The 27620-nt window shown below is 40.2% G+C and overlaps 1 protein-coding gene and 1 long non-coding RNA gene across 3 annotated transcripts in view; one reads left to right on the top strand and one right to left on the bottom strand.

Annotated features, from left to right (window-relative positions):
• rfx3 (regulatory factor X, 3 (influences HLA class II expression)) overlaps window positions 1–23787 on the top strand; it is a 29913-nt gene extending 6126 nt beyond the window's left edge. The window contains exons 2-17 of one of the 2 annotated variants that reach the window (XM_034192912.1): window positions 3496–3608; window positions 3715–3794; window positions 7633–7888; window positions 9006–9080; window positions 9370–9551; window positions 9707–9826; window positions 9905–10029; window positions 16247–16362; window positions 18756–18871; window positions 19049–19203; window positions 19276–19373; window positions 19450–19599; window positions 19681–19889; window positions 19969–20122; window positions 20258–20303; window positions 22595–23787. In XM_034192912.1, coding sequence (XP_034048803.1) covers window positions 3501–3608; window positions 3715–3794; window positions 7633–7888; window positions 9006–9080; window positions 9370–9551; window positions 9707–9826; window positions 9905–10029; window positions 16247–16362; window positions 18756–18871; window positions 19049–19203; window positions 19276–19373; window positions 19450–19599; window positions 19681–19889; window positions 19969–20122; window positions 20258–20303; window positions 22595–22875 — 2271 coding nt within the window. In that variant the 5' untranslated portion in view covers window positions 3496–3500 and the 3' untranslated portion in view covers window positions 22876–23787. Of the gene's footprint in view, window positions 1–3495; window positions 3609–3714; window positions 3795–7629; window positions 7889–9005; window positions 9081–9369; window positions 9552–9706; window positions 9827–9904; window positions 10030–16246; window positions 16363–18755; window positions 18872–19048; window positions 19204–19275; window positions 19374–19449; window positions 19600–19680; window positions 19890–19968; window positions 20123–20257; window positions 20304–22594 lie in introns of both variants that reach the window. The other variant, XM_034192911.1, reaches the window with a different exon arrangement.
• LOC117529993 lies at window positions 11892–27373 on the bottom strand. The gene is made up of 3 exons (XR_004566164.1): window positions 26935–27373; window positions 18393–18400; window positions 11892–11908 (listed from the first exon to the last, which is right to left on the bottom strand). It is a non-coding gene; the product is annotated as an uncharacterized LOC117529993 (long non-coding RNA).
• Between the last annotated feature and the right edge of the window lie 247 nt (window positions 27374–27620).

Raw genomic sequence — 27620 nt, 5'->3', positions numbered from 1 at the left:
CCTGATTTGTCTGAAGAAAACTGGCAATAAAACTGATTATTTACAGGTATTACACCAAAGCGTTCCATTACCCCTCGTCTTGGCTTTCATATTTTTAACTAATTTATATCAAGTTATAGAGATCTGCTTTCAGTTTTTAATAATTTTAGAATTTTTTTACTTATTTATTTAGTATTTGAAATGGCATAAACAAATTGAAATGGGTGAAATACCAATTGTTTCAGTACTTTTGGAGGGTACTGTATAGTCTAGACATTCAGTTTAAATTCAAGGGATTTAACCACTTAGGAATTATGGCCATTTATTCAAATGAAGCTTCCATTTTCAGAGCCCATAAGTAATTGGACAGCTCAATATTCAGTGACTGTGTAGCCATCCCTTGATTTGTCTAAATAAAACTGTAGAAGTGATGGTGTTAGTACAATTACAAAATTGTGTCAGTGCCCAACAACCCATGATTCTGAGTGTATATCTTACTAAAGAATTAAACTGAGTTGTGAAGAAAGAAGATTTTGCATTAAATAAACTCAGTGCCCCTGTATGTTTAAACATGTATGGGGTTGGGGTTTGTTTGTTTGCTTTTCTTTTGTTTTCCCTCTCTAATTTATAATGCTCACAGTGAAGCAAAAATGTCTGCCTTATGTATGTAGTTAAGTGAGATCCCCAAAATGTATAGTGTGGCAGCTTTCTGATAAAAGCCAGTGTGATATTGAAGATAAGGGAAGGAGCCGCTTCTCTTTGGAGAGCTGCTAGTAGATCAAGCTTAATTAACCAAGAGAGGCTTGTTCATGTAAGCTGTGAGGAGGAAGAGGAGACCTCTCTTTAGGAAGAATGGGTGGTGGAAGCAACACTGTTCTTGTCTGACAAACATAGGTCATCTCAGTCTAATCCTAATATAGTTCACTCTGGTTAATGAGTAGAAATGGTCTAAAGCCTTGTGTGCAATACGGCCTAATTACTCATAGTTACGAGACAACATGCTGTTCATTGCCAACACACAAATAAATGAAAGAACTTGCCAGTTGTTATTTGTATTGATTCAGTATAAGCTCTCAAGTGTAGGCTGACAGAGCACTGAAAAACAGCATCTGTTTGGGGTTTGTTAAACATTAACTTCTTTTATGGCTGTGAACATGGAGACAAGACCATGTGTTACTGATGCATGAGCCTCTCAGTACACAGAGTACAAACAGGTGCTTGTATAGAATTGGTCTGGAGCAAATGTAGTAACATTGAAGAGTCTGCTGGGGCCAATTTTTTTTTAAATGTACTTACTTTAATTTTGTATTTTATTCCAGTATTGTTTGTATCGCTGGAAGGTTTACAATTTAGTTCATTGTGGATTAATCTGTGGACTTTTAAATAGTTTTATTCCATAAAATATAAAAATAAACATGTGAAAATGTCTATCACAAATTTACAGTTAATGTCCTGAGGCTGCAACAGTCCAAACTGTGAAGATATTTGATTTACAATGATACAAAAACAGAAAATCTCAATATCATATCAACTAAGAAGCTGATCAAGATGTGTTCTTCTTTTCACTGTTGAATATTTTTTAATTATTGATCATTTATCAGCTTTAAACTATATTGTGTAAATAATGTAATAATTTCCACGCTAATCTTGGCTCCCTTAAAATAAAAAGATAATTATTTATGATCATAGGGTTTTAGCCATTTGCTTTTATTATCAATTTTATTGTTTGTTTTTGATTATTTTCATATTGTTTGATTATCCTTTGGTTTACTTAACCAGTGCATCATAATCATAAATTCTACAAATAATATACAAATAGTGAATGTTTATGAGTTCAATGGTATGAATATTTCATGAGGTGAAAGCTGGAACAAACCATTCAACGAGGCGAAGCCAAGTTGAATGGTTCCCACTTTCACCGAATTAAATATTCGTTCCATTGAAAGAATGTAAAAACATTCATTATTTGTTTTATATAATGGCTAAAATAGGTCCTTGCCATTTTATATTACAACCCCAATTCCAATGAAGTTGGGACGTTGTGTAAAATGTAAATAAAAAGAGAATACAATGATTTGCAAATCCTCTTCAACCTATATTCAATTGAATACACCAGAAAGACAAGATATTTAATGTTCAAACTGATAAACTTTGTTTTTGTGCGAATATTTGCTCATTTTGAAATGGATGCCTGCAACATGTTTTAAAAAAGCTTGGACAGTGGTATGTTTACCACTGTGTCACATCACCTTTCCTTCTTACAACACTCAGTAAGTGTTTGGGAACTGAGGATGCTAATTGTTGAAGCTTTGTAGGTGGAATTTTTTTCCCCATTTTGGAGCAACACATGCTGCCATCCAAGCAACATCTTTTTCAGTGACATCCCTGCTTATTTCAGCAAGACCATGCCAAGCCACATTCTGCACGTTAATACTGCGTGGCTTCGTAGTAAAAGAGTGCAGGTACTAAACTGGCCTGCCTGCAGTCCAGACCTGTCACCCATTAAAAATGTGTGGTGCATTATGAAGCAAAAAATACGACAACGAAGACCCCGGACTGTTGAACAACGTAAGTCATACATCAGGCAAGAATGGGAAAGAATTCCACCTACAAAGCTTCAGCAATTAGTGTCCTCAGTTCCCAAACGCTTATTGAAATGACAAGGATCCACTCAGCCATTATATAACTTGCAACATTGCATTCAAATATTTTGTCATTAAAGTGTTTATTTTACAATTTTTTTTAAATTCAAACAAAGAATATAAGGTGACAAAAATTAAAAATGCTGTCATGTTTTTTTTTTTTTAATAAAAGAGGGGAAAAAAGGATGAAAATCTTACTTGAAGATTTTTCATGAGGCGGTAACCAACAATTATTTTAGTTACCAGTTAAAGTGTTAATTATTTTCTGGATTAATAATTTAGTTGTTTGGTCCATAAAATGGTGAAAAATATCAGTTTTTCCTAAAGCCCAAGGTGACATTCTCAAATGTCTTGTTTTGTCTACAGCCCAAAGATATTCAGTTTACTGTAAAAAGGATTCAAGAAAGTAAAAAAATATTCACATTTAATAAGAACCTAAAATCAGAGAATTTGGACATTTTAAAGCAAAGAAGACTCAAAATGATTGATTAATTGATTACCTAAATAGTTGGTGATTGATAATTGATCAATAATGGGTTAATTGTTGCAGCACTGTGTATTATTAAGATATAATATGCTGAATGCTGACTAACTGTTGAGTTATTTGACAAAGACAATGATTTCTCAGACTTTTCAGTAACTGTCAACAGTCGTTACAAAACATAGGTCATCTGTGTGGTCGGCTTTCCTTTTGAAATTATTGTTCCAACAGTAACCAGGAGAACCCATAGATATTGTGTTGATGATTTACAGTTATCATTTGAGGAGAGTTGAGTCTTGATTGATGATGAGTATATGCTTAAATGTGTGATCTTTTCTTTTAATGTAGGTTTGCACGGTGTAACTGATGCTTAGTTTTCACTGTGTTATTTAGGCGTCATGCAGACCCCTGAAGCAGGCACTGATTCCACCTCCACTGTCCCACTCCAGACCACTGTGCCTGTCCAGCCTGCCAACTCTAACCAGCAGGTGCCTGTCCAGCAACAGGTATGTGCACTTGCATGTGTCTAAAACAGCAAGCACCCTGTGTCATTTCAGTTAATTTATTAAAATTGCAGTGTTATGTTTTAACACATGGAATTTGTCTTTCCAGGCCCAGACTGTTCAGCATGTTTACCCAGCACAGGTGCAGTATGTGGAAGAAAACAGTGGTGTCTACACCAATGGCAACATGTGAGTCAGTCTGTTCCCTAGCTCTGCTCTTAGACGGCTCCACAGATATTAGTGCTAAGTCTCTGAAGCTGTTCTTTCTCCTCTTAAGTCTCTTCACACCATCATTCATGTCACAAGCACATGATGTTGGTGAGAGACTATTTATTTATTTCTTCTTCTTCTTTTGCTTCTTCCTGAAGTGTGCCCAGTCTTGTGTTTGTTTGTGTTTAAATCACCTGAACATGACCAGTATTGGGCCCGTCTTTTAAGTACAAGAGCTACACCAGATCCCCCGGGGCGGTGGAATGGGTTTACGTGCACACTCCCACTAACAAGCCCAAGCAGTGTTTCTCCTGCTGTGACACACACAAATGCATGCACATACTATGCACCTGCAGCTCCTGCGGTGGGGGTGTGGGATCATATAATGGTTGATGGTTCATTGCTGTTTTCCAGTGAAATTACAGTTTGAAAGTATAAGGTTTCCAAATCACAATTGCAGCCATTGTAATTGAGGTGTAACCTACAAGCTAAAATCAAACATTTGTTTCTGAGAAAAATAAGCCTCACTCTATAATATGCAGTGTTCTTTTTTGCATTTCAACTACATAATGAGTGATGTGTCTTTCTTTACTGAAATGACTGAGGTGTGCAACATTCAGAATTGGAGCGAGTCACTAGTTCTTACATACTTTAGGCTAGCATCTGGTGGAGCGGTGAATGTTGACAAACATTGCAAATTTCTGCTACCCTTGAGGAAGAATTGATTTCTGTGGCTGCCAACTACAGCTATCCTGCTGCAGTAGGATAGCTGCTGCTATATGCTAAATGGGGAACCGCAAACCATTCCACCTGCTGTCCGGAGGGACACACGGTCGGACAGGTGGAAAGCCGCGCACACAGCAGCAGAGCAAAAAACATTAAAAACACCACAATTTATAATACTTAATTCCTGTTATAAAGAGCGGACTTAGCCTCCGTCTAGACATACACCAGGAAGTAATGAAATGACATGGATTACTGTTCTCCCTTTTATGTTTTACATGAATTACCTGATGCGCTAGTCTCATGAAGACATCAGCCGGGCTCCTGTGTCATGAAGAGCCAGCTCCTGTGTCATGAACACATCAGCCCGCATGGCGTGTCCAGCGCGCAGTGATCCACTGGTGACCGCGTTGCAAATGTGATGTGTTTTAATTATTACAGTGTGGGGAAATCCCGCAGATACATGTGCCTCACAGGGCGTCCCGTGTGGTGAGTTTCTGCATGGCACGATATTCAACAACGTTGCAGAGCGCTGACGTGGCGGTCAGCTGCAGCGATATGTTTTAATTTATTTCCACGTGAGGACACCAAGGTGACGTCCGTGACTCACGGTAAAGTTTTGCGAGGTCATATTCTACAAGACACTACAGGTGTCCTCCGGCGGTGACTTGCGAGCACAGATATCTGAACAGCTGCCAGTCGCTGGGACACACACGCCACTTTTGTCTGCGGACCTCGCATTCACTGAAAAAAGGCTCACTCTCTGTTCCTTTATTTTGTGATTTTTATTTTATGTATGTATTGTTTTTTTTCCTGCATCTGTCTGATGACTGTGTTTGTAATTTACCACCTTGCGTACATGGTCAGGTCCAGCTGACAGTCGGTGGCCAGCTGACATGTGGCGTATGTCCACAACAGAGCGGATGAGCAAAACGTTCACACATGAGTGAGTTCATGCTTTTACCCTTATTTGTTTTATTTGATCTCCACTCTTTCTGTCTGTCATGTAAACTACAATTTACGTTGTGGAAGTGACATCAGCCTCCCCGGACGGCTTCACTCCGTGCCACGCACTCCGACACTGGCCGATCCTCATGTGATCCTGTCTGAACGTAATTATTAGCCTGTCATGAGGGCATCAGTGCCCACCCACACATGTGCATTGCGTGTTCACCAGCTGAGTTGAAGTACACAGTGGTCAGCTGTCCCAGCAGTGCACTGCGCTGGACTGTGATTGAATTCTGGGACCCTAAGCCACAGCTGACAATGTTGGATTCATGGTGTGTGTGTGGGGGGAGTTTGGCACAGTCACACCCATGTGTTGCTAGGTTGCGCTTCACTCGTGTTGCACTTAGACACTTTTCACAAATAGCTCGATTGTGGTCGCCTGCTCTCTACCATTGTGCCAGGAATAGCAAATAGCTTTTCTAAGTATCCAGCAAGTGGTGTTGGATGTTCGCGTGTGACACCTGGAATTTGGCTGACACCTGCCAAGAGGGGGGTTGAATGGGCACTTGCAGGGCACTCCTCTGTCTTTCGGCCACTTGTGTGTGCGAATGGTTGTGGCGACAGGTGTACGAGGTGTTAGAGATGGCTCAGAACTTTCACAAGTGGCATGCAATTCCTCCTTCGTGCGCCAGTCGGCTTCAATCGTGTTATGTGTGAAGGGGGTATAATAATTGTTTGCGAACTGTTTTGCAACCTTTTTCGAACCCTGACGAAACCCAAAATTCTCTATGTTCGTCAGCATTCGCCACTCCAGATCAGTGTTGCAAGCATGGTGACACATTATGTATAAAATTAGTTGTAACTCAGTAGATAAATTGCAGAACTGTGACCAGTATTTTTTATTTATTTATTTATTTTTGGGATGGGGGCCAGTCAAATTATAATTTCTCATAATATTAGACATGACTCACCACTAAAGCCTGGTTCACACGACAGGATTTTAAAATTATCTTTAGGTTTCCAAAACCTGAGAGACCACAAACGTAAAGATAAAAAAATCATAGCTCTAACAGGTTGGTCGTACAATGTGTGGTGTTCAGCCACACGGTGAAGTCAACACACCACACACGAACAGATTTCACACACGAACATTCCCAGGTCAGACAGGAAATTTCGCAAAATCTCTCGAGATTAAACGTGAGTTCAGAGTAAACAAACGGAGATACTTTGTGGACTGTTTGAAACGGGGAAAAAAAAAAGAAAAAGAAAAGGCGTTCTTTAAAGGAGTGGAGACAGCGCAACCACCGGACTTTCTGGTAAGTCAGAACAGCTGTTTTGATTTTATTTTCCGCTCCGTACATCTGTCACCTCGCTTTCTGATTGGCTGCAGGTCACATTCAGCAGGCTGCGTGCTCGTTTGTGGTTGGAGGATACAACACACGCTGCGATATCGGGCCGAGACAATCCAACATGTTAAATATCCCCGATTTGCGATTGGAGCACTCCTGACATCCTTCCGAGCAGATCAGAGCGCTCTTAACACACCACACACGGCAGGAATATCTGATAAGATTATCTTTAGCGTCATCACGATTGTCGGGGCGTCCTTAAGATTGTCTGAAGGGGAAGATCGGGTCCGATATCGGCCTAATTATCCTGCCGTGTGATCCAGGCCTAAGTTATCATGACCTTTATGTGGCTTTTATTAGTTTTATAAGCACAATGGCACCAATATCTTGCCACATGTGAGGAAAATTCGTCAGATTGTCTCAAAAAAGAAAGCAAAATTATGCAACCACTAATTCTATTCTTTTGTTTACTTTTATGTAGAAGATTAGTTTAATTATTCTGCAAACATTCTTAAATACTTTCTCAACCAACAATAGGGATCTATCACCGATGGAAGCTCTAATATGTAGAAAACAGTAACAAAAGAAAATAATAGCCATTTGCATTAAAATTCTAATAATGATTGCAAGAAAATGGACTGGGGCCTATAAGGGGTGTTGTTGAACAAATGAAAAACATTACTTTTCATAATTGCTAGGTTCATTGTCTTAGTACTAAGGTTGGGCACTGAAACTACGCCAGTGATTGGATAAAAACTGCACCCAGACTGACTGTGAATATCTATCTTGAACAGAAGAACTTACTCATACTCTGAGCCGCAGCTGTACAGCCAGAACAGTGGAGGGAGCTATTTTGACACACAGGGCAGCTCATCACAAGTGTCCACTGTGGTGACATCACATGGCATGAGCAACAATGGTGGAGGAGGCAGCGGAGGAATGAGCATGGGCCTGACAAGTGGTCAGGTAATCGGCAGCAGTTCTGGGGCCTACCTCATGGATAATGCTGGACCACATCCGGCCACTCAGACAACGCGAGCTTCCCCGGCAACTGTAAGTGAGCAGTGTCCTCTCGCTGGAGTCCCCACTTTCTTAGCCTGCTTATTTAAATGTCTGCTAAAGACACCAAACACAGTTCCATAACCACTTTGAATTTTTCACTATTCAGTATAATAAATGCGTAGTTAGTGTAGAGGATACACATAGTGTGTGGGGGTGGGTGTTTTAAAGGGTTCTGTAGGTGTTGCTAAAATGGCATGCAGTGATTTTGATTGTCTTGTTTTGACTTTTTGTACTTGATAAAGTACAAAATTCTGACGTCCCACCTCTTCTGCATAGTGATTTTTTTTTTCACCCATAGTTAAATGACATGCATGTAGGAGTGTTGCAGTTAAATGAATGTATCAAGTGTGTAAATTCTTTGTTGTTGATGTTACAGTATTTGTGTTTTAATTTGCAAAGAATAGACATGGACTTATATGGCATTCAGCTGCTGCCCAGACATTAAACAGCAGGGGGGAAGTTGGGGAAGGGGGGGCAACAGTTCAGATTTGAGAAAAAAGAATTGGTCAGATTTTGCCATTTTCCTTTGATAATTGTTTGAAATGAGAAATTGATTATCAAGAGTTGATGACAGTTTTGTTTTTTTTTTGTTTTTTTTCTGGTTGATTGGATCCTCATTTGAGCATTGCTTATCCATAGTCATAAACTGTGTCAGTGAAAGTTCGTCTTTGATCATTCTGGAACCCCTGTAATTCACCAGAAAACAAACAAAAAAAGGTTCTTTGCAAGTTGTGATCACAGTATTCCTGTTACATTTTCTATGGACTAGAATGTGCATTGCTTCACAATTCAGGTTGCCATGGCTTCCCAACACACCATTTATCCTTTAACATGTATTTTTGGCTCTATATAATAGTTAATCTGCTTATTCACCATGCAAGTATTAGTTATTCTTTCATGCTCTATTTCTGTTTCTTTCTTTTTTTTTTAATGACATGTAATTCTGCTATGCTCGGATCTAATGGTGCTTGCTTTGGGATCTTTTCACAACTTTTTTTTTTTTTTTTTGGAGCTAGTATTATTGTTCTATATCAATTCCTTATTTTTCCTGCTTTTTTTTATTTCTCTCTCTTACATTTTTGTTGTCCTTTGCTTCATGGTTTATCAGATTGAAATGGCGATTGAGACGCTCCAAAAGTCTGAGGGTTTATCCAGTCAGAGAAGCTCTCTGCTCAACAGCCATGTAAGTTGCTTTTACAAATGCTTGCCTCTGCCTTAACTTTTCTTTTTTTCTCTTGCTCTTGCGGTTATTATTTTTGCTTTTTCAATTCTCACTGTATTTCTTTTCAGCGTGGTACTTGCTGTTTTTGTTGCCGGTTTTAATTATTTGTGCTTGATATTCATTGGCTGCTTGAGAAGAGATTGAGCTGATGGGCAGCAGCAATATTACAACTGTTGGTCTGAATTGTTGCCAGTGTCGCCACAGACTATGTGCGACTCTCTTCAGTCAAACAGCATGTGTTCCTTTGCAGCTCCAGTGGCTGTTGGACAATTATGAGACAGCAGAGGGTGTAAGTTTACCACGGTCCACACTCTACAATCACTATTTGCGCCACTGCCAGGAACAGAAATTGGACCCTGTAAACGCAGCCTCTTTTGGCAAACTCATTCGCTCCATCTTCATGGGTCTCCGTACAAGGCGCCTTGGGACAAGGTTAGCTGTGTTGTTTAAAAATGCAGGAACTGCTGTTTAATTTTGTTTTTGTTCTTTTAGTGTCTGTGTCCTGACTCCACAGAAATATCAAAATATGTCAAATATCATGGGAATAATTAGCTTTTTAATTTGTCGTTTGTTTGTTTGTTTTGTAGAGGGAACTCCAAATATCATTACTATGGCATACGAGTGAAACCTGATTCACCACTCAATAGATTCCAAGAAGATATGCAGTACATGGCCCTCAGACAGCAACCTGTTCAGCAGAAACAGAGGTATATCACTGAGCTGCATTCACACAGAAACACAAATCACAGTTTTTCAGGATACTCAGGGGAACACTGTGGTTGCAGGTTCAAGCCAGTGCAGAAGTTTGATGGCAGCTCCGGGGAGAATTACTCAGGCGGAGGACAGCACCATGCTAGTGCAGCAGAGCAGACGGTTATTGCCCAAAGCCAGCACCACCAGCAATTCTTAGGTCAGCTGTTTTTCTATATTTACTTTATTTATCAATGAAATTGGCTAGCTGAAGGCAGCTGACAACAGATTTAACTCATACTCAGTATGCTGAGCACAGCATGCTGAGCCACGGTCATGGCTCCCAACCTGTGGATTGCACTGCCACTCCATCTACGTTCTGTGGACTCTGTTGGAGCTTTTAAAGAGAAGTTCAAGACCCCTTGTACAGGCTTGCTGCTTATGTTACTTACTTGTGTTAGTGCTCTTTTTAATTTCTGTGTTTCTGTTTTTGTTGTAAAGCACTTTGTGATTTTATCTTGAAAGGTGCTATACCAATAAACTTTACTTACTTAAACAGTGACTTGCAGTCCCTTAAAGAGTATTAATTATGCTGAAACATTTAGCTCTGAATAGTAAGTTGATAATCCCCCCCATAGCACATACACCTCATGATATTTTCAAAATTATCTCCATTTTAGCATATAGGAGGGTTTTAATCATCCGAAACACTACACTCGTGGCAGCTGTTGTTGCTGACTTCTCACTCCTTTCCTAAATGAGAGTTATCAAACGATGATAGATTACCAGTTCTCAACTCCAGATAGTTCAGCCCTCCTCTGGCTTGCCAAAAGCTGTAACTGCCAAGTAAACTGTGTGTTGCCATATTGAATGTTTTTGAATTTAATTGGCTTTGACTTCATTGCTTTCTATGATACAAGAGTCAAAGCAAGCAGGACACTTAAAATACTGAGAGAGGAAAAAAAAATATGTATAATAGTTTGAGTGGTTTCGTGTGCATTGTGGCAGTTTTTGAACAACTTTTTGACTGGATCGAACAGTCCCCCTAAAAATCAGCCCCCTGATGACACGGTTCACAGATTAACACCTCGTTTCTGCTTCAAACTGCACTCTAGTCATCATCTGTCTCAGCGACAGATATCTGAAGCATTTGTACAACAATCATTTCAACATAAATTCAGCATTTATTTCATCATAAAAGGTGGCGGAAGTGATCAGAGTGCCGCGGGTAAACGAGCTGTTAGCTGATGCGTTCACTGCGCGTCGGTCATTCAAACGTCACGGAGTTTCTGCTTAAACCTGCCTCGTTTCTGCTTAAAACTGAATCTACAATGATTTAAGAGGTTTTACTTTTATCATCTGATGGTTGATAATCTCATTAATCCATTTGATCCCTTTGGGTGAAGAGACGCAGTCTCAGACATGCTGCTGTGTTCCGAAATGAGGCATGCACAGATGCAAAAGGTGGACTGTTTCGTGTGTGACACAGATTCGCAGTTTTAACAAGTAACAGCCTCACAGAGCTCCAACGGGCTTAAAACAGTCTAAAAATCTTGGATTCTTGATGTTTTTCATCCAGATTTTAATGTTCAGTGGGCAGATTTGAAAATTAAATGGTCTTGGATGCAGTAACATAATTATTAAAGGGGTCATATTTTGCCAAATCAGTCTTTTACACTTTTATACAGTAGTGTTCAGAATAATAGTAGTGTTATGTGACTAAAAAGATTAATCCAGGTTTTGAGTATATTTCTTATTGTTACATGGGAAACAAGGTACCAGTAGATTCAGTAGATTCTCACAAATCCAACAAGACCAAGCATTCATGATATGCACACTCTTAAGGCTATGAAATTGGGCTATTAGTAGAAAAAAGTAGAAAAGGGGGTGTTCACAATAATAGTAGTGTGGCATTCAGTCAGTGAGTTTGTCAATTTTGTGGAACAAACAGGTGTGAATCAGGTGTCCCATCTTTAAGGATGAAGCCAGCACCTGTTGAACATGCGTTTCTCTTTGAAAGACTGAGGAAAATGGGACGGTCAAGACATTGTTCAGAAGAACAGTGTAGTTTGATTAAAAATTGATTGGAGAGGGGAAAACTTATACGCAGGTGCAAAAAATTATAGGCTGTTCATCTACAATGATCTCCACTGCTTTAAAATGGACAAAAAAAAAAAGACACGTGGAAGAAAACGGAAAACAACCATCAAAATAGATAGAAGAATAACCAGAATGGCAAAGGCTCACCCATTGATCAGCTCCAGGATGATCAAAGACAGTCTGGAGTTACCTGTAAGTGCTGTGACAGTTAGAAGACGCCTGTGTGAAGCTAATTTATTTGCAAGAATCCCCCGCAAAGTCCCTCTGTTAAATAAAAGACGTGCAGAAGAGGTTACAATTTGCCAAAGAACACACCAACTGGCCTAAAGAGAAATGGAGGAATATTTTGTGGACTGATGAGAGTAAAATTGTTCTTTTTGGGTCCAAGGGCCGCAGACAGTTTGTGAGACGACCCCCAAACTCTGAATTCAAGCCACAGTTCACAGTGAAGACAGTGAAGCATGGTGGTGCAAGCATCATAATATGGGCATGTTTCTCCTACTATGGTGTTGGGCCTATATATTGCATACCAGGTATCATGGATCAGTTTGGATATGTCAGAATACTTGAAGAGGTCATGTTGCCTTATGCTGAAGAGGACATGCCCTTGAAATGGGTGTTTCAACAAGACAGTGACCCCAAGCACACTAGTAAACAAGAAAAATCTTGGTTCAAAACCAATAAAATCAATGCCTCACACATGTGAAGAAATCATGACAAACTGTGGTTATACAACTAAATACTAGTTTAGTGATTCACAGGATTGTTAAAAAACAGTTTGAACATAATATTTTTGAGTTTGTAGCGTCAACAGCAGATGCTATTATTATTGTGAACACCCCCTTTTCTATGTTTTTTTTTTTTTTACTAATAGCCCAATTTCATAGCCTTAAGAGTGTGCATATCATGAATGCTTGGTCTTGTTGGATTTGTGAGAATCTTTGAAATATACTCAAAACCTGGATTAATCTTTTTAGTCACATAGCACTACTATTATTCTTAACACTACTGTATCTCTAAAGTCCCACAATTCTATGAGAGTTTTAATAGATATTCTTGTGATTTAAGAAGAGTTTATGTCACAGCTTAACGCCTCTGTGACTTATGTAACAGGAATAGGGAGAACCGGTTCCTTTCGGGTATCGTTAAGAAATGATTCGATCCACCGACATCAATAAGCTTTGTGCTTAACGATTCTGTTATCGGTACTTCAGAGTGGCCGTTGTTTTGGCGGGTGTTTGTCAGGAAAATGATCATTTCTCTACATTGATTACAGACCCTGCAGCGGGTCCTTAATCAACTTTTCTGCAGCGCGGCTTTGCTTTGAACCTTGAACCAATCGAAGCGTGGTTCGCAGATTGACGCAATGCTTCGGTCGATTGCTTCATTTATTTCTTTCTTTCGCTTAATTTTCCCCCGCTAAAACCCTAAAGAGCATACGTCTGTGAGTATTATTTACCTTTTCTATGTTAAACCGACCTGTTATGGTCTTCTGAAACAGTTGATAGATATTTTATAACTTAAAAACGGGAGCGATGCTAACGCGTTAGCATGTCTATGGCATTTTCAATGTTAAAAGTTAGCATTTCGCAATTGCAGCCGTCATCACGTTCGGGTGCATTTGTTTTCAAATTGTAATATTCCTTAAATTTATTTTTGCTTATATATTAATAATCTAATGATTATTATATACAATTTTAGAGAAAGAGACAAAAAGAACCTGAATAGAAACACAACAGAAAATATATAATATCAACTAACATAAATAAATACATACAGAAATAAATGTTTCCTGTGAACACCTAGTGACTCTCACACCTCCATTTCATCCCTGTCTTATTTAAGTTTAATGACAGTTTGTTTCGGTCAAACCATATTTTCAGTTTGTTAATTTCTTCAGTGATTTCCTCCAGAACTATCTGCCAAACTAGAAAACTGCTGCATCCTAGTAAGAGCAGAATACTACTGGAATGAATTTGAATAAGGAAAGTTGTATTTCTTTTATTTTATTTTTTTCTCACCTAAATGGATTCAGCACTCACTCCAGTTTATTGTCTGGAATAGTCCTAAATTGCATTTCAGAGCTTCTAGAATTCAAACATTTTCGTGCAGGTGGTGTTGGGGGGTAATTTTGGGTTTCAGCTTTTTTTGTTTTTCACCACTTTCATCCCTGAATATGAGTTGTGATTCACTTTTGTGCGGATTAAAGTTACTAACTGGGACTCCTGTCTTGTTGCGAGAAAGAAACGAGAATCATCCTCCGTTCTGTTCACACAGCTCCAAACGTTGCGCGGCTCTCTGACAAGTCAAGATAGAACGATAGAATTCAGCCTGAATTAATAACTTCAAAGCGAAACACAGTTTTGTTTATTTTTATTTATGTCCAGAGATCAAGGATACAGTGACTAATTTCATATTTATTTACTTTAAGACTCAAGGAAATACATAGAAAACCTGTAAAGCCTACTTTTAGTACAAAATTCACGAGGTATCGATAAGGGAATCGATAAGGAATCGGATCGATAAGCAGAATCGATAATGGCATGGATATCGATAAAACCTTATCAGTACCCATCCCTAAACAGGAATAACCTTGCCCCCTCAGATTCTCTAATTCTTCAACAATTATTGAATGCCCCCCCCCCCCCCCCCCCCCCCCCCACACACACACACACACACTCTTTTTCTGTAGCTCTGGATTATAGCTGTATTCCAATCTCACAAAAAAAAACTGATATGCAAAGTAAAATCGTTACATCACATACACACACACCATCACCAAGTGCTAAAAATTTTTCAAAATACATTTTGTAGTGCAACAACAAATAATGCTCAGTATGTTTATGATGCCCCATTTTTACACATTTCATTGACTGCATAGTTTATTTATTTGTGTGTTTAGCAGTGACTTTGTTCTCTTCACTGTTTTTGTGTTTCTGAGAGCCTGTGTATGTTTTTTACAATTTGAGGGGTAATATTTTCAAAAATATATATCATACATGTGATTTATGCAAATAATTTAGATTAATTAATCGCAAACCTTGTAATTAATTAGATAATTTTTTAGCACAGCACTATGATTTATAAAATGCTCAATAGCATGTGTATTGTAGGTTCAGCTAACAGAGAGCATGTCAGAAAAAAATAAAAGAATAATAAAACGAGCTCCACAGTGACTGCAGCCTGAGGCACAGCAGGCATGTGCCCACCAAAACAAAAAAGAGAGAAACTTAATGATGTTAGATATTGCATCATCCACAATATGACACAACACCCGGCATCACAGACCGAACGGTCTGCCCCTAAAAATTGATCCGCCCTGCCTCCTCTGTGCATGCGTCATTTCAGAGCTCAGCTGTCTAAGACTGAGACTTCACCCAAACGATCAAATGGATTGTGATTATTAACCATCAGATGACAAAGTAAAACCTCTTAAATCATTCTAAAGTCAGTTTTAAGCAGAAATGAGGCCCTTTTAAACAGAAACAAGGCGATACTCTGTGACACTTTGAAAAGACTGACTTAGAGTGAATGCATCAGCTAGCAGCTCATGTAGCCGCGGCACTCTGATCGCTTCCTCCATCTTTTCTGAAGAAATAATGCTGAATTTATGTGGAAAAGATTATTGTACAAAAGCTTCAGTTATCTGTTGCCGAGCTAGATGATGATTGAAGTACAGTTTTAAGCAAAAATGAGGTGATAATCCGTGAACCGCGGCTAATGATGCATGCGCAGTGAAGGCAGCCAGACGGACCGAATTGTAGGGGGGGACCGTTTGGTCGGCGACACCGGCATTTCATGCTATTTCCTGTGTATCGCGTGCATTAATTGCTCCTGTCAGATCGATAACACCCTGGAATAACCTGGCGAGCAGTCGAGTGAAAAAGATGACTCTGATTCTAGCAATAACCCACACACGGGACAATTCAGCATTTTACAATTGAGAATCAATAAGCAGGCTTTTGTCCTTTGTTATGCAAACAAATAATGACAGGCAGCTAGGCTACTTCACATTCATGCGTAAGAACAAAGTGTCTGTTTGAGGAGTAATGGCAGCCTCCTTAAGTGCGTTTTTTTAAAGAGTAATTATTGTTTTAATTTTATGATGAAGCTTTTCGTAAAATGCTTTGCTTAGCGATGATGATGTCACTTTATTGTATGAAGCAACATGGCAATTTCATCATGGGTTACATCCCTTATGACTTGGTCAAGCAAAAAAAAAAAAAGCATGTTCTTACAGTGATTGTTAATCTGACAGTCTTGCATCAATATTTTCAGTTTTAATGAAGGTTGGTGGCACTGCTGAACTGTTTTCACTTTTGTCTTATCTACAACAGATGCATCACGAGCACTCCCTAACTTTGTCGAGCTGGACCTGGGACAGAGCAATACTGAGAGCATCAGCCTGGAGAACGTGAAGGCTCTCCAGTCCCTTTACAGGGAGCACTGTGAGGTGAGAATTTAACATGAAACATGAACTCCAGTCAATGCTATCTTAATAATTTCTTCAAAATCTTTTAACTTGTAGGCCCTGATATAGCTGATAGAAGCAAACTTAGCCAGTGTGTGTCAGAAAAATGCACGACAGATTGACAACTGTTTTATCCATAATCATTACGCGATGTTTAGAATCGACGTTTAGCTAGCTGAAAGTCACTCCCCTCTGTCTGCGGCCACTTATACTCAACAAAAATATAAACGCAACACTTTTGGTTTTGCTCCCATTTTGTATGAGATGAACTCAAAGATCTAAAACTTTTTCCACATACACAATATCACCATTTCCCTCAAATATTGTTCACAAACCAGTCGAAATCTGTGATAGTGAGCACTTCTCCTTTGCTGAGATAATCCATCCCACCTCACAGGTGTGCCATACCAAGATGCTGATTAGACACCATGATTAGTGCACAGGTGTGCCTTAGACTGCCCACAATAAAAGGCCACTCTGAAAGGTGCAGTTTTGTTTTATTGGGGGGGGATACCAGTCAGTATCTGGTGTGACCACCATTTGCCTCATGCAGTGCAACACATCTCCTACGCATCATCCGTGAAGAGAACACCTCACCAACGTGCCAAACGGCAGCGAATGTGAGCATTTGCCCACTCAAATCGGTTACGACGACGAACTGGAGTCAGGTCGAGACCCCGATGAGGACGGCGAGCATGCAGATGAGCTTCTCTGAGACGGTTTCTGACAGTTTCTGCAGAAATTCTTTGGTTATGCAAACCGATTGTTCCAGCAACTGTCCGAGTGACTGGTCTCAGACGATCTTGGAGGTGAACATGCTGGATGTGGAGGTCCTGGGCTGGTGTGGTTACACGTGGTCTGCGGTTGTGAGGCTGGTTGGATGTAGTGCCAAATTCTCTGAAACGCCTTTGGAGACGGCTTATGGTAGAGAAATGAACATTCAATACACGAGCAACAGCTCTGGTTGACATTCCTGCTGTCAGCATGCCAATTGCACGCTCCCTCAAATCTTGCGACATCTGTGGCATTGTGCTGTGTGATAAAACTGCATCTTTCAGAGTGGCCTTTTATTGTGGACAGTCTAAGGCACACTTGTGCACTAATCATGGTGTCTAATCAGCATCTTGATATGGCACACCTGTGAGGTGGGATGGATTATCTCAGCAAAGGAGAAGTGCTCACTATCACAGATTTCGACTGGTTTGTGAACAATATTTGAGGGAAATGGTGATATTGTATATGTGGAAAAAGTTTTAGATCTTTGAGTTCATCGCATACAAAATGGGAGCAAAACCAAAAGTGTTGCGTTTATATTTTTGTTGAGTGTAGTTTCATGCTCGGATTTGCAACAGCACATCAATCTAGATTGCTTTTTGTATTCAGGAAAAAAAAACCACATCAAATATGTCTAAATAAGATTGAAAAAGCACAAAATAGTACTAAATATAGACCCCCGAGAGATGCATCCAGCTGAGTTCTCCTCTTATGTTTGCACACACCAGCCACACAGAATATTGCTGCTGCTCCTGTTCCAAAGTCGTTATTGCCTTTTAAAAGATCAAAATTATATGAACACGATGGTTGTTAAAAATCTGATTGCCTATCTTCGCATTTGTGTTGCTTCTATCTTTGATTTGGCCGTCCACAGTAATTGATCCGGTAAGCAAGTAACGCCATTTAATGGCATGGGGCGGGTCCAGTGTCCACGGCATGCGTCTCACGTTAAAATTGCAGCAGCAGTCATTTTATCTGAGAGTTTGTGTTCACACTGATAAAATTCTTCTTTCTCCATGAGTCCAATTCCAAGTAGTTCCTGAAGCACATTTCTCTCTCTGTGTCGGCTGCAGTTTCTCCAGTCTTTCTGGGAGGCATGTACAAAACACTTCCACTTCTCCCTCAACAATCTTATCTGAGAGAAAACGGTGCAATTGAAAAACACCACGACTGGTTATGATGGACTGTCCCAAAACAGACCTGTTCACCATTTTGACATATTCTCCATCAAAGTCCACAAAAAACACTTTTCCAGCTGTAAAAAAGTCCTGTTTTCCCATTCATTTCAATGAATGGGTCTGAGGGGAGGTCCCTAATATGATGTCACTAATGCCAACATCTCTGAGCCTTTGTCAGTGGCAGATAAAATCAAAAATGGCACCAAAAATAAAGCACAATACATCAGTATTTTTAATAATCCCTTATTTATTTAAAATAGTCAACTCATTTGGCATTTAGTTTTAGTATTCACTTGTCCAGCGTGCTGCATTCATTCATTCATTCATACAGTCTATTTGGACTATTTGAAGGCACATTCTAATGTAAAGCAAATCAAGGGGAAGCTGTTTTATATTTACCTATTTATTTTCGTTTCATTTCAGGCTATCCTGGATGTGGTCGTTAACCTTCAGTTCAGTCTAATCGAAAAGTTGTGGCAGACATTCTGGCGTTATTCTTCCCCTGATTCTGTAGAGGGCGCCACGGTAACAGAAAACAGGTGAAGTTGAAGTGGCAATATTTTGCCCTCATTACAAGTCCTCCTTTGATGAGTTCTGTTTTAGCCTCGATGCTTATTAAACAGCTGAACATTTTTAAACAACATAAATTTTAGCCTAATTTATTTCAGGAAAATCTTACAGGTAACATGTTTATGAATGTGTTGTTTGTTCTGCAGCAGCGTAAGTGAGATTGAAGCACGCCTCCCCCGCTCACAGCTAATGGTAATGTGCAGAAATGAGGCTGTACTCAAATGGATGAGCACATGTGACCACCTAATGTACCAGGCCCTTGTGGAGATCCTCATCCCTGATGTCCTGAGACCCATTCCCAGTGAGTCACTGACACTTCTTGTGTCCGCTTGGTGTCACACGTTATTATTCTTTGACCTTTTTCCCATCTTAGGTGCCTTGACTCAAGCCATTCGCAACTTTGCCAAAAGTCTGGAAGGTTGGCTCAGTAACGCCATGCATGCCGTTCCACAGAGGATGATTCAGACTAAGGTACTCTGGTGCAGCATTCAGTCAGTCTGCTTTTGTGAAAATGCTACAGAGAGTTGCAACTACATTCCTTTCATAGATTTCCGCTGTTAGTGCCTTCGCGCAAACGCTACGCAGATACACATCTCTGAACCACCTGGCTCAGGCGGCACGTGCCGTGCTGCAGAACACCTCGCAGATCAACCAGATGCTGAGTGATCTCAACCGCGTTGACTTTGCCAACGTACAGGTCAGAACAGCTCTCAGTGGAAATTTTACTGCTATTGTTAGTTTTTTTTTTTTCCTTATGCGTTTACTCCTTGTTGTGCAGGAGCAGGCATCGTGGGTGTGCCAGTGTGACGAGGGAATGGTTCAGCACTTGGAGCAGGACTTCAAGGCCACATTACAGCAACAGAGCTCTCTGGAGCAGTGGGCGGCATGGTTGGACAATGTGGTCACTCAGGTGCTCAAGCCCTACGAGCACCGGCCGAGCTTCCCCAGGGCGGCTCGGCAGTTTTTACTTAAGTGGTCCTTCTACAGGTTTGCCAGAAACAGCCGTACGCGCAGCATAAATGTCTGTGAGGGTGCATTAATCCATCAGTGTTTCTGTTTCTGATAGTTCTATGGTGATCAGGGACCTGACCCTACGCAGTGCTGCCAGCTTCGGCTCCTTCCACTTGATCCGCCTGCTGTATGACGAGTACATGTTTTACCTGGTGGAGCATCGTGTTGCCCAGGCAACTGGAGAGACGCCCATAGGTGTCATGGGGGAGGTATAAGTATTTTATCTTGACAGGATTTGTTCAGTTACCACACAAAGACCATCACACCTCACTTTCATTTTTAATAGATTAGCAGGAGCAATCCAGTCATGTGGACAATCGAATTATGTCTTTGTCTGTTTTCAGTTTGACAGCCTCAACACTCTGTCCCTCACGAACAACATTGTCAAAGGTATGTGCTAAACAGTTGAGGGAGATTAGCCTGATCTTTTCCAATGCAATACAAAGTGTGTACAAACCTCCATCAAGGAACTGCCCCTTCTTGCAGTGTCCCTTGTTTTAAAATTTCCTGCCTCTTCCTGATCCATCTGTGAATTTAATGTTGTTCTAGGTTATAGCAGACCTGATCACCAAATGTTGTGAAATCTGCTTCATTCGTCACAACACAAAAGGCTAGAGTTTAATTCCAGCCTTTCTGTGTGTAGTTTGCATGTTCTCTTTGTGAATATGTGGACTTTCTCTGGGTATTCTGGCTCCCAACATCATGTAGCAGGGCTGTGAAAACTCCACGGATCCGCGGAATTCATCATGGGGAGGGGTGTGGGAGTGTCAGTGTTGTACTCTTTAATTGTGATCGTTACTGAGTTTTTAAAATGTTTGTCGCAAAACATTCTCTTTTTTTACGACATCATGCAAGTTTTATAAGTCCGTGGACACTGATCTGTGTGTTACAGATACAAATCAGTTTCCTCGGATCCGCGGTGTTTCGAGGAGAATAAATGCCACTCAAAGCCTGGCTGTTACGACAGTTGTCGTAAAGCGGGACTGGTTGGTTGCTGCGGTGACGCTGTGTGGCTCCTGTGCGAAGCTAGCTGAACGTAGCATGTGGACATCGCAAACTTTTAGAACTTTCAAGTTTTTAAAAGAAGAATTTTGCAGCATGTCTGTGTCACAGAGCAACATGAGACAGAGCGAAGATGGCAAGAAAGATGTTTTGAAAAAGTGTGATAAGGACAAGAATCCGTGGAATTGTTGCTGGCTTCATCAACACCTGAAAGATAAACGGGAAAAGCGAACTGGTAAGAATTTTTTTTTCTCTCTCTGGAAAATAAACATTGTGCTGTTCAAACAGGATTTCAGAAAAGATTATGTGCCTTTTTTTCTTTCATTAATCTAGACTTTCTATGATTGAAAAAAAGACATTGTGGCCTTTTTGCTAAAGCTTATAGTTAGGGCTGGATCAGGTGACCCTGAACCATCCCTTAGTTATGCTGCTATAGACTTAGACTGCTGGGGGGTTCCCATGATGCACTGAGTGTTTCTTTCTCTTTTTGCTCTGTATGCACCACTCTGCATTTAATCATTAGTGATTGATATCTGCTATCTTCCACAGCATGTCTTTTTCCTGATTCTCTCCCCTCAGCCCCAACCAGTCCCAGCAGAAGACTGCCCCTTCCTGAGCCTGGTTCTGCTGGAGGTTTCTTCCTGTTAAAAGGGAGTTTTTCCTTCCCACTGTTGCCAAGTGCTTGCTCACAGGGGGTCGTTTTGACCGTTGGGGTTTTTCCGTAATTATTGTATGGCCTTGCCATAAATAAAATTGATTGAATTGATTGATTGATTGATTTTGATTTGATTTGAATGAATTTAGGCTACATGAATTTACACAACAATGTAAATTAGTTTTTATTAATGTAGACTTTTTTCATGGGAAAAAAGACATTGTGGCTTTGAGTGGATTTACAGGAATTTACACAAGAATGTGTGGCTTTTTATTATTAGGTATGTTATTGATATTTTACCCTGATTTTTTTTTTTTTAAATATTCTACAATCTACCCCCTGCGAATTTTCCTCGGATTTCACAATTTTCATTTCACAGCCCTGTGTAGACAAAACTAACTGATGAATGAATTGATCGTATCGGTGAGAGTGGGGAAAAACTGACTGTCCGGATGCCTTCAAGGGGAACACCAACAGTTTTCAACCTGGGCTGTATTTTTAGATGTTTTTAAGTTTCTTTGGTCACCCAAAACAAAAGTCTAACAAACACTGTAAGAACTTTTTTGCCCATTCAGTAGACATTGTTTGGTATGATGGACAGGATCCTGATGGAGCTAATGGTGTTCATGTTTACCTAACTACATGCAAAAAACGTTTATAATGAGCGATTATGCAGTTAGCTGCTTACCTTAGCCTTCTGCTCATTTGACTGTGCTGTTTTTCACGGAGTCCTTATAAGTCGAGTCCTGAGGAGGGGTTTGCTGCTTACAACAGAAATAGTCCCCTCATGGGAGACTAGATTTGATCTTTTGTCAAGTGAAATAGTTCTGTTTTGGTTCAGTCACTTTATCCAGACTGCAGTGGTAAATTCAACCAGTTTTTTTGTTTGTTTTTTTTCCAGAGTGCAGCAGACATGATGCATACATTTACGCTTTATATATATAATATATACATTAAATATTATTTATTAAATTATAGCAGTTCCAGCTCTGTAAGTACTTGTGTGCTGGTTTCTCCTGTCCAGATGAAACCAGTGGGATGGACAGTGACTTGGAGGAGGATGCAGAGGAGTCCGGGGAGCCTCTTGCCAAGCAGGAAAAGTTAGAACATGAGGTAATTCAGGTGATCCAGGTCAGTGCCACAGAGGACGGGTCCCACCCTGTGGTGGGTGTTGTCCAGCAAGGTGTCGTCCACTCGTTGCCCCAGCCGCCACAGGACCACAATGAGCACATCCTCACCCCTTCTGCTGCCACACCCACGATCCGCCTTTGCAGCGCCACAGGCAACACCTACGCCTCAGTCTGACGGCACAGCCGATCTTCTCTGGCCCGTTTCTGCTGTCTCACTCTCTACATATCTTTCTCTTTGTACGTCCAGCCAATTGCGTCTTTTTCATGCATTGTGTCTGTCTGCACCTTTTGTGGACGTAATACTTCTCTGCTCAGCCTGGTGGAGGAGCGCTTGAACGATGGCGATGCATTGGCCGTGCTGTCTGTGTCTGCCTAGAATCCAGATGTGGTGTCTTTGCATAAGTCTGTGCTCTCTGACTCTGCAGCAGCTGGTGGAAGGGACCTGGAGGAAAAAGACTAATGTGACCTGCTAAATGTGTTCTGAATAGGCACGACTGGGTCTGTCTTGCAAATGAAACTTTAAACTACTGATGTCTCAAAGCTCAAATCCACGTCACTAGTCCCAGTGGACCAAAGTCATAGATTGTCTCAAGACCTAAAGGCAAAGGTCGAACATGTGTAAATTGGTATTATTCCAGACTCATGGTGCTATCCTTTTTTGTTTGTTTTTTCTTTCTTTTTTTTATTTTCCAGTTAGCCCTCTTTAATTTATCCTTTCCTGCTGATAAACATCTGGCTGAACAAACTGAGTATTTTGTGTAGCTAACAAAGGGATGTAATTAATTTGTGAAGTTTAGGAGGGGATAACGTGTTAGCTTCATTATTTGATTGTATCTCAGCCCCCCCCCCCTTTTTTTTTTAATAGAACTGTCTGTGCTGCTATCTGTGTATATATAGAAACGAGATTGACAGACTGTAGAGAAACACTTTCTCACTGCTAGCTTTTCTGTGCACTCTGTGCGTAACGCTTGCCTTTGTCCCATTTTTAGACGCTGTCATGTGGTTCTCATCAGTCAGTCCTGAAAGCAACTCGCTCCTTTTTGCAACTCCTGTCTGACTGAAATTTATGCTCATCAAGGACCAAAAATGAATCACACAGAGGAGAACGAGCCACTTGACTCTGGCCGCACGCGAGCTGTTTTCCCACAGTGCCATGTTGCAGAGCAGAAGGAATGTCAGGGATTTAACGTACCTCGGCTTTATCTTAGTGCCTTATCCTTACACGCAGCTGTCCCTGTAGTCCAGGCCTGAGGCGTCGAGAGCCCAAAGCCACCAATTTGGCTTTCTGGTGACTCGTGGCTGGATTTGCGCTGGCTCATCAGTGTTGAGACCAAGGGATGCATGCGTAGACACACCTGATGTTTTCTCTGGATCAGCTCCAAGCTAATTATCTCAGTCATGGTCTTTAGCCGTGCTCCTGCCCTCTTGATGCCTATTGTTGCATTAGCCTTTGTCACTAGGTGAAGTGTGCCTGTGCACGTGAATGCATGGTTGTACACATTTGTGGGTTTTTGTTTCCTCTGTGTGTGTGTGTGTGTGTTTTAAGTGTCAGAACACATCCATCAGTCACCCTACCTCAAACCAGTGGTGCCAGCCCCCCCACCCCCCTTTTTGACTCGTGCAGCACAGTCACCAAACCTTATTGCACACTCACCACTGTACTGCACAAATCTCAACACCACAGAGAAAATCTGCATCGCTTTTCTCTCACCTCCTCCGATACGTCGTCACGTCAGTTTTTAGACCATCAGTCGCTTCGTCCTTTGTTCCCTGTTTAAATGTCACCTTTGTACAGTGGACCGAAAGTAGATATTTTCTGATACTCAAAGAGATATATATATATATGTATATTATATGAAATACACTACATATATTGCTTTTCATGTGGTTGATTGTTTTATTTTGGTAGCTCCTCTGTAATTAGTTGATAGACTGTGAAATGGGGAAAAACATGAGGATTGACATCTGATTCATTAGTTTATACTTGAACTGTTATTGCCTTCTATGTTGTGTAGAAGTTGAGATTAATCCTTTAAATAGGAGCATTTTTTTGTTATTAATCCCCCCCCTCCCCAGATCTCTGCTTAAATGTTTATTTATGGATATTTATTGTTTTGTGTAGATTGTTATAGTGGGTAATGAATCATGAATACCACAGCAGAGAGCAGAATTACTGTAAACAAGGATGCTTTTTTTATTATTATTTGTTGTAATGAGTTATGTATGTTAAGGTAAGAAATGGTTGGCAGTGCACTTGTAATCACTCCTTTTTTTGTTTGATAACTGCTTAAAAAAAAACAAAAAAAAAACACATTTAGATCCTTGCAGGACATTGGTTTCTTTGTGATTTCTAATCGAGGTTGAGTGCCTGTGTAGAAAATGTACTTAAATAAGGGTGGGCGAGTGCAAATACGTTATTTGGGGTGACTTAAGTGTCGCTAAGCCAGTTTTTTACAGCTACGTTCACAACACTGATTAAAGTCTCGTCTTACTGTAGCCTTACTGTGATCCTGTTGGCTTGAAATGTCTCTTATCAGTGTAACACACAGCACTGAAGCGTGCTTTTCTTTAACAGCTCGATTTTTATATAAATCCTGCTGAAAATGATGTACTTGGAAGTAGAAGGCTTCAAGAATTTGTTTGCAATTTGTGGTTGTTGTCATTCAATATTAATCTGCCAAATGCTAATTGAAAGACCAGAGAAATTTAAATGTTTAAAGGGGTCATATTGTGCTTAAGTGGGTGTCTTGTGCTTACAGTTAAATATAGTTGGGTTTCATAACATCGCTTCAAGATCCCGTGGTTCTTACACAGACCAGCATGCTGTAAGAAATCCTAAAATGCCTCAGTTTAGACTTACTATGTTATAGTACTCATGGGCATTAAAACAGTGAGGGCTACAGATATTTGACAGACATTTGACCCCAGTGACCTTGACCTTCACCTAAATGAGTGAAATCTGACTGATCTTGCCCAGGCAATTTCAGAACCCACCTCCATTTATGTGCCACTTTTGGTGCAAATTAGGTTGACAAAGTTAAGTTAGACTCGGTGACCTTGATTGTGATGACTGACCAAACTGTTTGGTGCGCATCAATGTGTGTTGTTGGGGGGGGCATTTAATTTGATCCAAATGATTTTGACCTTTGCCAAATCCATTAACAGCAATTCAACTCGACCTTCATCCACATTTCAAGTTTGGAAATCAGGCCAAGAAGTAGGGGAGCAAACATTTCTCAGTTTATAGTACAGTGTCACTGCAGTACATTTCTGGGCACAGCTTGCAGCGTGATACGTTCCTTGAGCTTGTCTCCACTTGATCTGTAGAGAGGGCGTGGCAAACAGCAGCTCCTTTCTGTTTAAAGCAGCAGTCGCAGAAATGTCATTTGAGTCTTCATTTTTAACTATACATTGTCTACACTGCTTTTTTTTTTTTTTTTTTTTTTTTTGGTTATTAACTGTTTGTATTGACACCTGCTATGAAACTGTATAATATGACCCCTTTAATCACTATATTCTCATATTTCATGTGGCTCCATTCTTTTTTCTTTCATTCTTCATCCTTGCATAAATTTAACAGTGCACGACCAAAACCGTACCCAGTTCTTTAGTGTCTTTCCTAATTAAATTGTACACGTCTCTATAAAGTTTAATATCGACAGTGCTGCAGGAGTAACTTGTTTTGTGCCTGAAGTGAAAATGGCTTGTTTTCTTTAAATCATGATTATGCGCTTTAGGATCATGAAGTGCTTTCTGATCTTGCTCGCCTGTACCACGTGCTGCTAGAAACTGTTTTTGTTTTGTAATGTGCCAGACCGAGTTAGCTTTTTGCATCTTTAAAGCTGACCTGTAAACTCCCAACTGAAGCTTATGCTGCCAACACAATTGTACTTGATTTTTTAGCCTTTTTTTTTTTTTTTAAATGGCACTTTTCACACGAATTCCTTTTCTCCCCCAAACCAGAAATTAAACTACTCGTTTATCTTTAGTTTTGACCGCCGCAACAGCTTCACTAGCCCTTAGCAGACTCCGGTGCCTTTAATTTTGCCTGGCCAGACGAGATGGTCCGGGTGACTGTTGGGTCTCTGCTGGGCCGGAGGCTATCAGAGCAGATGTTCATTGTACAGGTCACTGCGGCGGCAAAATGCTCAGTCCTCAGACTGGACTATGTCCTGGAAGGGACACTACACACATTAGTTTACAATTTGCTGTACAGAACTGTCAGCTGATGAACAGAGTTGTAAATGCTCTGAAGATGTTCTTTTGTCAAATGCTATTTTCTGGAGGCTGTAATCTTTGAGATTTGTATTTGGATGTTTCAAGTGCCATTTGACAGTGTAGTGAGTCGTGGCCATCTGTAGCACACTCGAATGCAAGCACAAGCATTTGGCAGTTGCATTTTGGGAAGGTTATTTTGATTTACCCTCGATGAAAATGTATATAGCAAAACTGAAAGTATATTTATTTGTGTCCTACTTATGTTATTTTGGTGCATATTTTCCGATATGTTGGCTGAAGTGGGTTTTTTGGTGATTTATTTCCCTCTTTTTGGATAATGTATAGCATCTGATAAATTTCACGTGGCTTTCTTTTTGTGTGCTGTTAAAATTTCTTCATATACTGTATTTTCTGAAATTGGCGAGCAAACCAATGTGTGTAGGGTGATTTGTATTGTGTATTTTACATTAAAAAAGGATAATTGGGGGACTTTTATATTTATAAAGACTTAATCATTTAGTGTGTCGTATTGATGAATATAGAAACTATTAAAGACACATGTAGTTTGGTTTTCTGAATATTTCAGATCTCAGCTCAGGCTAGCTTCTTAGTGTCGTTTTCTTAAATTTGTGATTTGTCTTTGTGGTAATAAACATTTTCTTGTTCACAATCAGGATTTTTGTTATTTTAACTCCGAAAATA

This window comes from Thalassophryne amazonica, chromosome 17 (genome assembly GCF_902500255.1).
Source record: "Thalassophryne amazonica chromosome 17, fThaAma1.1, whole genome shotgun sequence".
Classification (NCBI taxonomy): Eukaryota; Metazoa; Chordata; class Actinopteri; order Batrachoidiformes; family Batrachoididae; genus Thalassophryne; species Thalassophryne amazonica.
The sequence above is the reverse complement of the archived record's forward strand: the minus strand, read 5'-3'. Positions and strand labels throughout refer to the sequence as shown.